Source organism: Xenia sp. Carnegie-2017, unplaced genomic scaffold (assembly GCF_021976095.1).
Source record: "Xenia sp. Carnegie-2017 unplaced genomic scaffold, XeniaSp_v1 HiC_scaffold_13, whole genome shotgun sequence".
NCBI classification, from domain to species: domain Eukaryota; kingdom Metazoa; phylum Cnidaria; class Anthozoa; order Malacalcyonacea; family Xeniidae; genus Xenia; species Xenia sp. Carnegie-2017.
Window position 1 is genome coordinate 3,823,149 of NW_025813436.1, and position 15,256 is coordinate 3,838,404.

Genomic DNA, 15,256 nt, shown 5'->3' on the forward strand with positions numbered 1-15,256 from the left:
TAGATGCGTGAAAATCGAAAAATACTGCCAATTAGTTGGTAAACTTTACATTTCCGTAATATTCTCACTCCTCTTTCCTTACTGACAACATGGCGACCACCATGTGCAAGCTAACATACGCAAGGACAATTTTTTCCCAGAGTGAGCATACTGTATAATACCTATACTGTGGTATGGGCATGCTGTATTCAGGACTATAGAGATGTGTTGATGGTGTCATATATTGTATAATGCAGAAAGCAATTTTAGATGATGAATTAGTGGTGAACATGCTACTATGTACTTGTGATTGTTGTCATTTTAAAGATTGTTGCTTGAGAACTTCAAATATATCTATAATATTGTGGCCTGAACCAAGAGGAAAAAGTTGGAATGACTTTGTCCTCTGTGTCAGGAGAAAATGTAGCAAAGATTCATGAATCAATTTGCTTGTTTGCAAATATTTATATTCCAAATTTAATTATTTACAGTCAAGCATTTTGTGACACATATATTTGAAATAAGTTTTTGTTTTTAGGTAATTAATTCAACATCTGTGTAATGTGCAATGATGAAAATGTAATATACAAACTATTTCAGGCATTTTATGTTTCAATTTTATCTGTAGATTCTGACATCACTCTAAAAAACTTGCTATACATTTGTAGTTGCTTCTAGCTTTGTAGCTTTTTCATGTACATATTGGAATCCTATTAAACATATTCTTTCCAAAGACATGGTCTTTTTTCATCACTTTTGATATACCAACTCCTTGTATTATCCCATTTTGTTTTCTTCCCCTTTGAATCCAGTCCTTACCGCTAGTCAAACCATTTTGACCTTACTTGGTAATTTTTATTGTCAGTTCTACTCTGGTAACCTTAGACAGCGCAACCTGCTTTAATAATTGTAACATTTGGCAACCTATGGTCAAACTGAATGAAACCACGTTTTTATTTCTCTCGTCTCAAATATACAACCTGTCTGTGTCACTGTTAGAGTGCAATGTTCTGTATATTCTATGGTAATAGGAAAGATGGAATGGTTGTGTTTCTTTAACGATGTATAAAAATTGGAACCTGTTTGTGAAGAAACATTGCTGACTAGCTATTTAAATTTGGAATCCGTGCAAGTTGCCAAAATAGAAAAACTCGAAAAGGTTTGCCCTTCTTAATCTTATCCTTTCTTCAAGCTATACACTTGCTGCCAAAATTGAATTGTGTGTTTCTTTGATACTTTTGCTTTTCACATACTTAATCGCTTGATTTACTCTACCAGTTTGAACCGTGAAAAATCTTTTATCCACTTTCCTAAGGATATTATCATCACATGTTTATCTTTCCTTCATTATTTCTTTTAGTTGTTCAAGAACGATTCTTTATTCATATCTGCTTCATCATCACAGACACTATCCTCTTTTTTATGTATTTCTTCTCCCTCTGTCCCAGGATCCATTTCCAATTGTTTCTGCTTCCCCAATTACAACTTGCCTTTCACACGCGTTATATTAAGGCTAGTCTTCTATTTGCCTTTATTGTTAAAATTCTAATTCTGATAACAAGCCCTTCTATGTGATTGCTCATGCTGGGTCACACAAACAACACTCCGTTGTTTCAAACATTATCCTGTTCTTCCATTCTCAAAACAATCTAAACTTATATCCTTTAGTATATAGGTTTACCATGTTCATCAAATGGTCCACTTCTGTAAGAACATTCCATTGCTGCCCTGTTCTCATCTTTATTGGTTAAACAGCAATTTTAATTTTTGAATTTACGAGATAAATTTGACAGCGAGCAAGTTTATTTCAAAGATTGTTTCAGTTCAACTTCCTAAAAGCCTGCCTATGATGTGTACACCCTTTTTAAACTTAAATGCAGTATTTTGAAATAGATCGGTTCATGTTTGATGTTATCGTCATTCTACTAGATGACATTGATGTTTTTAACTGTGATGTGCACATTTGATCACTCTAAAGAAGATAAACTCTTAAACAAGTCGTAAAATTATGATTTCATTATCATGTTTAGAAAGATTTTCTAAGAATTGTGCGGAAGACCGATCAGTGAAATTACAGATAAACGAGGATATTTGCAAAAAAAGAATGGATATGCAAGACTCGTGCTCTGATGAAGTGTTTAAAAGTTCCAAAGTGTACAAAGAAGATGAGAAGAATGATATTGATGAGGATTCCATTACAGAACCGTATTATTTGAAGAATTTGATGTTTATTGTTGATGCTGTACTGGCGGACGGCCAATATTGTGAATTGTTTAACGCTGACGATCAAAAAATTCTAAAACGCTTTCATAATTTGAGCATAAATTCACGTAAACTGTATGCAAGACTCTTTCAACGCCAGTACAAATGGTTTAGAGCCTGCAATATCCGGTATCCAAAAATATCAGAAGATTTGACAGCGTGTTTTGATGAGCTAATCGTGACAGGTAAATTGCTTTTATTTACTCTATGTACTAGAAAACTCAATGCCAAATGATTAATAATCCCCGGATAAATCTTTGGCTTTTGTAAGATGGGACGATTTCGTTTCGTCTTTTATGGAATTTTGTTGAAAAGAAGCTTTTATGCTCGTTAGGGAATGCTGGGTGGAATAAGTTGAGCAAAATACTGTTGGCAGCCAATTTTGTATAGATTAGATTTTCGTAAGTTTAGAAATGATCTTTTTAGCTCATACCATAAAAAGGTAAATATATCGTGAAGCTTTATCAGCCTAAGGTTTTTTGCTAAACGTAACCCTTAGTAGTGGTAGCGGGTCATAAGAAAAAATAATCTTAGCCAGAGATTTGCCACAGCTGCCACTGACCATGTACACAAAGCGTAATATTCTTGGTCGCAGTATGCATGAAATAGTCATTGTACTAGCTAAAGACTTATTATTGTAAGTTGTGCGCCTTAAATTGTGTACCGTCACATTCTGTGTTGTATGGACAAATTATTAACAGGATGTTAGTCTTATAATTGAAGGACATTGCTTTGCTCGCAGGTAAGGGTCACTTAACTATGTTTAGAAACTATGTTTAGAAAAAATAATCGAAATAGATGTACTCATGCATTGTTCTATTCGATGAAGTATCGTGGCTACAATTCTTGCTCGTTTTCAAAAATCAATTATATTTGATAAAGACATGAGAAATAATGAATGATCGACAAAATGTGAGCAATTTAGTAATAAAGATCATAAACTATCGCAATGTTGACTGCATGGTACGTATTTCTTTACGCACTAGATTATCTGGTGTAAGGCTAACAGAGATGAAAGCGTAGATAGATACGTAAAGTGTTTCAGATTATATTTTTGGTTACCATTTTCTAATGTTAAAGGATAAATATCTTTGATAGATATCACTTTTTGACAAATATCGCTGTCCAAATTTCAAACAATAATTGCTGGCCTAACAGTACAGTTCAAACTAGCGCATGTATTTTGTATGCATTCAAAGGTTTTTTGCTCGCTGATCTGAATGATTTGGCTGAAATTCTTAAACTTCTTTCCGCATCTGAAGTAGTGGATCTTGCCAAATTTATGCATATCTCAAGAAATTCCCAAAATAAAAGTCAATTGGTCACATTGCTTTTGAAACAAAGCCGTCAAAACTCATTTTTTTCTAAAGAGGAGAACGGTGTTAAAAAAGCAATCTGCAAAAGGTATTCTTCAATTGGTTTCTCTAATAGTTTAATTATGATATCAAAACATATTTTAAAGGCTTTTTAGCTATAGGACATGTTTTAATTTGATTAAATTTTCATTGTAAAACAGAAAGAAAATCTTCTGACATTTTCTTACTTTATTGTGTTTACACTATAAATCTTAACTAAGCGCAAGCTATATTGTTTTCTGGTTTTAGACTGTTTGAAACTTTTGCCATTCGCCAAATAAATTGTTAAAATGTTACTGTATAAGAATCCAATTCTGACTATTTAGGGCAAATGCGATGCTGGGAACAGTCGTGAAGCTTGAATCCGACAAGAGATCCGTCTTCACGAGGTTAATTCTTCTCTACGTACAAGAAATAGATGACCGTAATGATAACACACAGTTGTAAGTATTTTAAAGTTTATAAGTTATATCAAAAAACTTTTTCATTCACATTGCTAAACGTATATTTGAATTCCATTTCCTGTGATGTCTGTTTACGTCGCGTAAAAGTCTACACGATTGACCGCCATAAACTTTTTTTGCTTATCCTTCAAAGCATTTTGATAGCATGTGTGAATGTTAGCATTGTTTATAGATTGTTTATTATTTTAGAAGAAAAGTTTTTCTTTTATAAGCCCTATTTATCTTAATTGCTTTTGTAAATCACTTGATTTCGGGTTTGGTTCTATTTTTAGGTCGACAATATTTTTTAGAAGAATTGGACAAGGTGTTTACCCTGATTATGTAATTCGCAGGGTTTGTAGAATCTTCCGAAATAGGGATGATCTGATTTGTTGCGACGTAGCTAATCAGGCGCTTTTCTGTTTGAACGAGGCCATTGAACGAAAGAAATTTGACAAAGCCATGGAAGTTTTCGAAGAAGCATATGAAAAATTCAAAGCAATAATGAGAAAATTAGCGTTGTGTGACCCGGCAACACTTTACGTAAGCTTTTTAGTTAGATCAGAGCATGCGACTGTATTATATTTTAACATATTTTAAACCTTGTTTTGCTCTTATAGTCTTCAGCGCTCCCCGAACATTTACGTCAGTTTACGACGCCATGGCTATACACTAGGATATGCTCATGTAGTGTGGAGATATTACAGCGGTACAAAAAATATGACAAAGCTGTTGAATTACTGCGTGAGCTATTGGGGCAACAGGACTTTTGTCCCAGTAATCGCGGAAGATGGTGGGAGCGACTGGCTTTGAACCTACATCAACATATGAACAAACCTGCTGAGGTTAGCGTTTACTTCTGATTATTTCTGGCGATGAATTCACTTACGATATAGGAAATTACACTTTGGATTTATGTTTATATATCGTCTCATGTTAACAATGTAATTGTCTATGATGACATGGTGACTTGTGTCTTAGTCATCTATAACTTTAGAAGTAAGCATTTAAGTATTAGACTTCCGTCTTTAAACATTTTAGGCATTAGATGTGGTCCGTGAAGGTCTTGCTGACACTAGAGTAAGAACTGGACATAGACTGGCGTTGGAAGAAAGAGCAAAGAACATTTGTGAATCAAGAAAGAATGCGAGCCTAAAGAAACATCTTTCCTACATTCAGTTTACTGAATTGAAACAACCACCTGTTGTATGTTTCTTCCATTTTTATGTTGAAATAATATAATTGGCCCTCCTTGCAACACGATCGAAAATTTTGAATTTTTTTGTATTTATGAACTGTACTTTTGTTTAAAAATTTCATTTATAAAGAAAAAATAATTAAAAACTTCAGTTATAATAAACAAGCAATTCGTGTTTCCTCCAATATTACTGAATCAAAAATTCCTAAAATCGTATAGCTACAGGCAGAAGTCGATGGATTAAGGGTGTGATGTTCATTTGTAACGACAAATATACATTGGTTTGTAGCTATGTTCATTGTGCTGTCAATTGTAAATTATTCAATTTTTCTTTTGCAATGCTCATTATTCCTCGACAACACATTTTAGGCTAGTTTCAATTTATTTTGCAAAATGGCGTTTTTCATAGTAGCAAAGTTTTTCTTTTTCGCCCGTGTGCCTATTAGTCGTGACTTGCAAGGTGCGCCAATTGGATTATCTTGTTGATATGTAGCAACGAATCTTAATACCTGGTTCATGTATACTAGTTTCTGTGGAGGTGATAGCTAATATACAAGCTAGCCAAAAGCTCGAGCTTTGCCCAGTGGCTTTAGTTTTTTTATTGTAAGTTGAATATGCATGTTAAAAACTGCCTCACATAGCTCAAGTGTTCCTTGTTCATTTCAACTTTCCCTGTTCATTTTAACTTTCAAAATTTAATGCAAGTCAACAGTTTTTCAACATGCAAGTCAGTAGTTAAAAAACCAATAAAACTACCTTGGGGTTGAAAATTCTCAACTGCTCTTGTTCAGATGTTTAATTTTTATATCAGATGCGTTATCGTTGTGATCTATTTTCTAACGTGATTTAGCTAGGAGGCTAAGTTGAAACTAGAGTACTTGGAGTTGATAGCAATAACTCTTGTCTGAAAACATTTATAAGAAGTGGAGTTTTGTTTCATTTGAATTATAGGAATGCTTTAAGTACAGCTTATTTCCCGAAAGGTTGTATTTGCATTAAAATATTTTGAAAAGTGTAAGATCCAAACCGTCCTTTGTTGCTTTGAACCAGAAAATTGCCACGACTTTTACTAATAAAATTTCTTTTTAGGTAACGATTTCTGGTGTGCGACTGTCAACTGAACCAATTTTCATTGTCAAAGATGAGAAAGATGAGAAGAGCTTTTGCTCAGTCGAGCAGCTAGCAATAATTCATTACCGTGAACAAGGATACAATGAAGGCATTCACGGAGAAGGAATGACGTTTAATCTACTGTTCACTCTTATCATGTGGGATGTTATTTTCTGTGACACTGTTCCAGATGTTTTTAGAAATCCTTATCAGGTATTGAAAGTGATGTAACATAAGTCTAGACGAAAACGAATTTGTTATTGTTGCTGTTATCTACTGTTTGTAAAGTCTACTGCAATTTCTCATTGACAGTCGGCTCCACTTGACATTTATTCTGGGAACTTTTATGCTAATCGAAAGGCGATGATAGATGCCCGTGTTCAGGAGATTCACGATTCTCCTGTCGAGGTAGGTGACCATACCATAAGGGAAGATGTTTTGCTTTTTTAGATGTTAAAATTGGCTCATGCAGCCATATTGACAGGAACCTGTATGCCGAGTGTATTGGCAAGAATTATGATAATGTACATGGCAAGAATACAACTCTTGGTGGACTTGAACCTGAGGCTTCGATTTCCCCCAAACTGAAATTTCAACCACGGGTATTTACCATTTCCTAACTCTAGTTTTAATACCCTGTTGACTTTTCATTTCGAGTTTGCTTATAAATGGATTTCAATATTTTCATATACTCAAGCTTACTTTGTAGTGGGGCGAATATGTGGAAAAAAACACTAATTTTTTGTGAAGAAAGCACAAAATTTAGCAAAGAGGGAGCTTCTAGAGTACTTTTAGGAATTTGATATACAGCCATTGCTAAAATACACTATTACCCTGGGATTTTGCTTGTGTTTTACACGAAATTAAGGTCATTTAAAAAGATGACATTGAGACCTATAGTGTTATATTAAACCTGACTCAACTGACGTTTAAATGGTTTTTTAGTCATTAGAGCTGTCAACAACTATGTGAAGCTTTGAATAAGTCTGAATGAATTTTTTGGAGATTGGAGGTAAAAATTTAAAAGCAATTTTTCAAATCAGAATAACAAGCAATGTTATCATTATTTTCTTTTGATTCTTTTAAATGGATTGCCAGTTTTGCACTTTGAATAGTTGCATTTAATTTTAAAACTAAACGAGACTTACCCGGAAGTCGAAGTTTGATTGTGATTCTATCATTTCATCAGTCAGGAACGAAGGAGTCAAATGAGATGCGCATGCGCATTGCTGATCAGTGTTTAACTAGAGGAACCAAGGAACGAAGGAGACGGGAGGGATGGGATAGCTGAGCATGTGACTCCTTCGTTCCTGATCGATCGCAGGAAAGAATAACAATCAAACTTCGACTTCCATGTAAGTCTCGTTTAATTTTAAAATTTCATCGTGTCATCAGTCTACGTCACTACGGAGTCACATGAGATTTCAAAGTGCTGTACTACGAGCTAATTAGTTAAGTAAATCCAACATAACCATATAATTTTTAAATCTTTACAATCATGTGATCCAATTTACGGCCCTAACAAAACAGTTTCCAAGTTTAGGTTTACATTATCTGTTAGTTTGTCATAAAATCTCGCAAACGTAGCGGAATTGGACCATTCTGCTGCTTCCAAGATGTCTTTAATATTAAGTCCTTTTTGCTTACAGTTGGATGTTGCAGCTACACGAATATTATGCGCTGAGTATTTTGCAATATCTATTCCAGCTGATTGTAAGACCTGTTTAACCCATCTAGATATAGTGTTCTTTGAAACAGGATAATAGGGTTTTATATAACTCAAGAGTAGTTGCGTATGTTCTTTTCTGTATGGTTTGGTTCGGCGTAGATACTCTTGAAGATGTCGTACAACAAAAAGCTTTTGATCCTTATAAAAAGCTTGTAGCTCCAGTGGTTTCAGGTGTTGTCCAGGTTTAGTCTGTTTTAACTTATCATTAGTAAATATACGACATCTGTCTGGTAACTCTTGTATACAATTAATCTCGATCTTTTGAATGGTGTGTCCTCTCTGACCCGAAGTGAGACAGAGTAGCATAGTGAGCTTCAATGTAAGTTCTTTTTGGGCATCTTGCTAACATCATCAAATGTTTTCAAATAATCCAAAACTACCTTGACGTCCCAAATTTTTGAATATCTAGGCAAATCTGGTTTCAGCTCAAAAACACCTTTCATGTAGCGGCACACCAATGGATTTTCGCCGAATTTAAAACCGTCTATACAGGTCAGTACTGTAGATAGTGCTGATCGGGCAGTGTTTACGGCACTATATCTGTTTCCTGCGGCATACAATGAGATAAGAAATTCAATAGGGTGTTTGATTCCCCATTCAAAAACGTTGATATTGCGCTCCTTGCAATAAACTTCTCATCTATTTAAATAGGATCTGTATTGTTTAGATGTCCTTGTTCTCCACGTGGCCATAATTATGTTTTGTCTGCTTGCTAATAAATCATGTCCATCTATGCTCTTCCAGACTAGAGGCAAATAAGGAAGTTAACTTTCTTCCATATGGGGTGTGTTTGTTGTGGGTGACTTGGTAGTTTGAGTGAGTCTTTGCTTTCTTTGAGGCTCACTGGTTTTACAGCCATCATTTTGAAAGCCTTGGCAAACCATCTTTGCGTCAGCCAGTCGGGAAGTACGCAGATTCCCATGCCTCCCTCTTTCTGAATCTTTGAATCTTTGGATCCGGTCTGAACGATACATACTTGATAAGCCGAGCGTTTACCCGAGACGCAAATAAGTCAATTTCAAGTTTAAAATCAAGTTGTTGCAACGCGTCATGAAATAATGACTTCTTCAACATCCACTCAGATTCGGGATTCGTAGACCGCTACTAAATTTTGTTTACCTGGTATATGTATGATACTGAACCAAATGTTTTGCTAATGCACCACTCCCAAATCGCTTAAGTCATTTGGTTACTTTCTTCCTAATCTTTGGCAAAGGTTTGTAAACCGAGAAAAATGGCTGGCATTTCTAAATAATTTATGTGATACGTAGCTTCTCCTGGTGTCCATTGCACCCCCTGATGCTATCCCTTGACATTCCGCTCCCCACCCAGATAGTGAGGCATCTGTTGTTATTTGGTATGATGGTTCATCGTGTGATAACCTCTGGTAGGTAGACTCTACATTTTGTATCCTCCATTTTAGTTCATTTTTTGAGGCTTGTGACAAAATCAATTTTGCATCAAAGTCTCCTTTTGCCTTAGTAAGAGCATTGCTTTTATCCCCCTCTAAGTTCCTATAATACAGGGGCCCATGCATAACTCCTCGAAAACTGGCAACTATCTTTCCAATGACCCAGGCTACTTCCTTATTGAATTTTGTGTTTTAGAATGCAGAAGTGCTTCACAAACTTCTTTTAATCCCTTGGCTTTGTCTGGAGTGAGTCTAATTGTCATTGACACCGAATTTATGATGAACCCAAGGGCTACAATTTCTTGAGAAGGTATAAAATTAGATTTAGTGGGGTACACCACAAAACCAAGACTGTCAAACAGTAAGACAGTCAATTACATTAGTGATTCATTGCTTGTATGTTTGCCTTTGCAGGTAATAGTCATCAATATGTGCAACTGATATGTGCCCTATTGTGTGAAGAGTTGCTAGAGCTGCTTTTAGAATTTTTGTGAACTTTCTAGGTGCACAGGACAAACCATTCGGCAAACATGCAAACCCTATACAAGTGACCTTTCCATTTTAATCGTAAGAATTTTTGGTCTGAGTGTTTTATAGGTATTGAATAGTGGGCGTCTTTCAGATCCTAAGAGGCTATAAAGCAATTAGACGTTACTAAATTGACTTTAGTATGGATTAAATCTATCTTAAAATGATGGTAAGTTACATAAGTATTGAATTACTTTAAGTTAAGAATAAGTCGGCAAGATCCGCCCTTTTTTGAGCGTAGAAATATACCTGAAACAATTTGTCCTCTTTGGCAAGGTGCTTTTGTTATTATTTCTTTCCTAAGTACTTTGTTCACTTCCTCTTCTAAAATGGGGTAGTCATGAGTATGAAATTTTTGAAGAGGAAGTAGTACTGGGTTGGTGGTTCTATGGTCTTTCCGCATTTGGGAAAGTTGAGTATGTGCATGTGACAACCAAACTACAGCATCAACTGAATTAGCAATAAGATTTCCCTTATCTCCACCAAGGTTCTTGGTCACCATGGCATCGGATATTTGCAGTAATGCGAAAGTCGCCTTAAGAAGAGTTTGTTGTACGTTTTGTAAGTGTACATCATTTTTCATTTCTCCATATTTCTGGGTTGCATTTCTTACCTATCGTGCTGGCACAATTTAATGGCCGTTTATATTTAGCAAAATTATTCTTTAGTTTATCGTAGGTCAACTTTTCGTCCCATCTTTTCCTGGCAATATCAGTCAAAGTTGATGTAGTCTTAGGGCCTGTTGCCTCGTCATCATTGGAAAAAGCCTTTGCTAGGTCTTCGAGCAAAGCTGAAGACGGATTACATTCGGGTGTTTTTCCCGCTTGTTTTGTATTCTCTGAAAAGTGCTCGTAAGAAATCTCAAGTCAGCTTCATCCTTCATCAACGTAGCTGAAGGCGAGTTCGTTTGATTCACTTGACTTTTGCGGCTCGTCAGCTTTATCATGCCGGCAGTATATTCGTTCCAGAATATCAGTCAGTCTACTTATTTTGTCGTTGAGACTAGCTAGTGCATTGTGGATTTGTGGTTTAGAGTTTTCTCCCTGTTGTAGGTTCTCCGTGCTCGTTGAAGCTATGTCTTCCAACGAATCTGTCATGGCTGTTCGGTCTTTCTCGTCCATACACACCTAAAATTCTCTAAATTGAAAATTTCTTGCTACCAAATAATACTTACATATATTTTCTCGCTTTCTTCAGCGAAATTAATAGGATTTGTATCCCGATGGTTCGGGAAATTTTGAGATCGAGTCAAGATATATTCACCTTGTTGATCACTTTCCAGCTAGACGCTCAGCACTGATCAGCAATGCGCATGCGCATCTCATGTGACTCCGTAGTGACGTAACTGATGACAGGATAGAATTACGTGTTAAAATTCAAAGCCAGTCAAACCTGTATCTGATAGAATACCGTTTGCTCCATAACGAGTTTGGACAATTGACTTTCAATTGCTACATATATTTCCCGTCTGTCTACATATGTTTCTTTATTTTAAAGTTATACTATGTCAAAAAAAGTACGTCTACAAAATTTTTCTAGTTTTCTACAAAATTGTCTCCTCTAAACGCACAGGGTGCTGTGCACTAATTTTATGCAAGAGCATTGCTCTCGACATTTTTGCTGGCACCCACATTTGATTAAAGCTGTATAAGAGTTGAATAAATGTCAGAAAGTGTTGCCCTAGTGACTCTTCAATTCCCCAATCACTTGGAGAAGGCAATTTCATTGTAGGAACTATTGATTGACCTTTGCAAAATAGCTTTAGGTAGACTGCACTTTTAGTGTGCTCCTGAATTGCACCTTTAGTTGGAGGAATGGCATTAAAGAATGAGTCTCGCGGTAATTCTTTGCGCGCTTGTACACAGAAGTAAACATTTCTGTTAATGAAATTCCCCTATCGAATACAGAGTTGCATAATTACCTACAATATTGCACAAGAAATAACAGAATTGAAATAAGATGAAGACGATTCAAACTATTGCAAGGAAGAAGACGATTCAAACTATTACGGATCACCAATTCAACAACCTGATCATGAAGAGCAGGCTGTCGTGCAAACTGCTATAAACCAACTCGACCCACGTACTGACGTTCAAGTCTTTGTACATCGATGGACAAACGAGCTCAAGGATTGTTTTTCTGGCTGATAAAATATGACTACATCTTTATTTATTTCAATGTTTGTTATGTCTTTCATTTCTTGGCCGGCCGTCAATTTCCCAGACTTAGCAGTCGAAGTAGACATATTGCTGCGCGCAAAGCATTACCGTGAGACTCATTCTTTAAGATTCCTTGCTCAAGATTACTCATATAACGTAATAATAAGTTTTAAAATGATATTCAGTAGTTTAATTATGATAAGATGATCTCCAAGTGTACCAAGGAATGATAAAGGACTCCTTGCCGCTTTATAATAAAAAAATGCACATAACTAGCAGATGAGTTGCGAAAAAAGATGTATAACACTGCTTTTAAAAGACAAAAGGGAAACTTAGAATTCAAAAGAGAATTATCTCCTACAAAAGGCATTTTTTCTTTCGAAAAATTTGGGGAGGCACGTGCTTCTTTGCCACCCAGCTCCTACGCCACTGTGCAGAAGAGACAGTTTTGTAGACAACTAAGTGACCTTAAGGTATTGGTTGAACATGGTATGACGTTAAAATAAGGAAAAACATGTAGATAGACGGCAAATTTATGTAGTTATTAAGTTTGGTTGTCTAGCATCGTTTTGGTACAAACACTGCTTTATTAGATATAGGTTGGACCCGCTTTAAATTATAAAACGTAATTTAAGCAAGTAATTATTGAAGTGCAAAACTGCTATTTTCATTTACAAGAATCGCGAAAAAATATTAATAACTATGCTTATTTATTCCATATTGAGAGATTGCTAACAAATTTTACCATCTACTCCCCTATAATTCAACCAGACTTGTTCATTTCAAAGCTTTACTTGCGTGTTTTAAAAGATGTGATGACTAAATGAAACATGTAAACGTCAATTGAGTTAGGTTCAATACGCCATTATAGCTTTCAGTTTCATATTATTGTTTTCCCTCATTTTCGTGCAAAATACCCGTAAAAACTACCTACCATTATGATTTGGCGATGGCTCCATATCTAAATCATAAAAGTACACAATACGCTCTGACAAATTTTGTGTTTTCTTTGCAAAGTGATTAAGTGAACGGTTTTGCTCAAATAGGCCTGCTCCTTGGCTACTAGGCCTACTTAGCCTTGTTTCGTTGCTACTCTGGGATAGCAAGAAGCAGGGCTGGACATAACTACTTTAATATTTTCATTACGATAAGTTTTATCGAAAAACTTTTCAATCCTTAAAAAAGGCGTCAATTCATTCGGGCCATAAAAATAATTTCATAAAGTTGTTTGTCCGTTAAATAGTTGGTATTTGCGGCTCTTTTTCTTAATGTAAGAAGTATTTTGAAATACGCAAATACAAGTTCAATCAATTTCCAGACATTTTGATGGTTGGTCGATTTGTCATTCCTCTTTGTTGTAGAAAATAAAGGACGACATACGTCTAACATGGCAAGAACAGTTTGGAAAAACGTGCGCTGGAGTGAATTGGAACTTGTTTGCAAATGTGAACAAAGTTTTGGTAAAACGACCTAACAGTTATACTTTAGAAAATTTTCTTGCAAATCCAAACTGGTCTCAAGCATGATAAAACTATTAGCTAGAAAACTACTAACGAATTTTTATTGAACCGCGTTTAATGTGTTTGAAAGTCTTTGCAGCAAAACATATATAATTTTTAAAGTTTCAGAGAAACATTTGCCGTTATCTGTAGCATTACTATCTGCGAAGTTGTTCATAAAATCAGTTTGTCAGATTTTCTACATGTAATCCTCCTTTCTGTTTTTGCTCTGGTTTGAGCTTATTTACATATTTTTGAAATATTGTAGCCTGTCTGTTAAACTAATAAAGGATTTTATTGTGGCCTGTCTTTATTAGTTTCAACTTTATGTTGTTTCAAAGTTGCGGATCTGTTTCTCGTCTCTTGCGTCTATTTGTTTTAAATAATGGAAACGGCAGAGCAAAAGTTTGATTTAGCATTAAAGCATTTTTCAACCCGATCAACGCGGAATTCTGCTCTTTAATAGATCTTACACCGTTTATCTTTAAACATTGAATTATGAATGCAAAGTCTTGAAAAGAATTTTGTCAAAAGACGTTAATGTTAAAAGTAGTAAAGAAAGTGAAATGTATGTTTCTTTTCTCGATCTAGGAGTTCATCAGTTGTGTAGGAAGTGTTGTATTGGCAGGTATATGCTCTATATTTGCCAAAGATTATCGCCACACACGATCTGGCCTACCTGATTTAGTCGTATGGAACTTCGCCTGTTTGAAATATAAGGTTAGTGCTCCTTTGAAATATCAGGTTAGTGTTTTTTAATTGAGGTATTTAATCAATGAAGTGTTGTTTTTTTGCAGTGTCCTATGTCTGCCATCATTATCGATTCGCTCTCATTTGTAGATTGTCGAGGTAAAAGGACCAAACGACAAACTTTCTACCAAACAGAAAGTGTGGCTAGATGCTCTTGTTCGCCTTGGTGCTTATACGGAAGTTCTTTATGTCAAAGGTAGCGTCATTGTTTGTTTGTACAGAAAGAGACTATGTTCTTTCTTCATCAAATTTTTGACCATGGTCTTTATATGAAAAAATATAATCTAAGCCCTTGAGAAAAACGACGATTTTTTTGAGAGCAAACATGTTTCGACATTATCAGAATGCCATCTTCAGTGCAGAATGGTTAGTGTTAAGTAATATGATACGTGATATGAATAAATTAATTACAATGAATAGGATTATGATTCAGTTACTAAATATAAAATATTTACAAAAAAGGAAAAGAAAAATAAGTATTAAGAACTTATAACAAAAAATATTATTATAAAGTAAATATAGTGTTGTAGTGGTGAACTTGGATATTTAAATCGGGATTAGTTTTATTAATGTGTAGAGCTTCCTTGATTTTGAGTGAGAAAGTGGATTGATCAGTGTCGATGATTTTAAAACAGGAAGGTGAGAATTTGTTTTACATGAAGGAGAGGCTTGAAGATGTTTGTAGATAGTGGAGTTTTGTCTGTGTGAGTATGTTCCTTTATCCTGGTAGATAATGGCGAGAAGTTTCACCAATGTAGCGGAATTACATCCCGCACATGAAAATTGATAAACTACCATAGATTTGGAAAGTTCGGGAAGTGGGTCTTTAAACG

General features: G+C 35.3%; 1 protein-coding gene across 4 annotated transcripts in view; it reads left to right on the forward strand.

Annotated features, from left to right (window-relative positions):
- Positions 1-15,256, forward strand: part of LOC124453985 (fanconi-associated nuclease 1-like) — a 30,051-nt gene that overhangs the window by 2,065 nt on the left and 12,730 nt on the right. For 2 of the 4 annotated variants that reach the window (XM_047004803.1, XM_047004808.1), the window contains exons 2-12: positions 2,010-2,426; positions 3,441-3,645; positions 3,923-4,039; positions 4,333-4,582; positions 4,660-4,884; positions 5,081-5,245; positions 6,327-6,560; positions 6,660-6,755; positions 13,536-13,634; positions 14,265-14,393; positions 14,514-14,619. In XM_047004803.1, the coding sequence (XP_046860759.1) occupies positions 2,010-2,426; positions 3,441-3,645; positions 3,923-4,039; positions 4,333-4,582; positions 4,660-4,884; positions 5,081-5,245; positions 6,327-6,560; positions 6,660-6,755; positions 13,536-13,634; positions 14,265-14,393; positions 14,514-14,619 (2,043 nt within the window). Of the gene's footprint in view, positions 1-2,009; positions 2,427-3,440; positions 3,646-3,922; positions 4,040-4,332; positions 4,583-4,659; positions 4,885-5,080; positions 5,246-6,326; positions 6,561-6,659; positions 6,756-6,831; positions 6,950-7,292; positions 7,356-13,535; positions 13,635-14,264; positions 14,394-14,513; positions 14,620-15,256 lie in introns of those variants that run through there. The other 2 variants (XM_047004818.1, XM_047004814.1) reach the window with 2 other exon arrangements.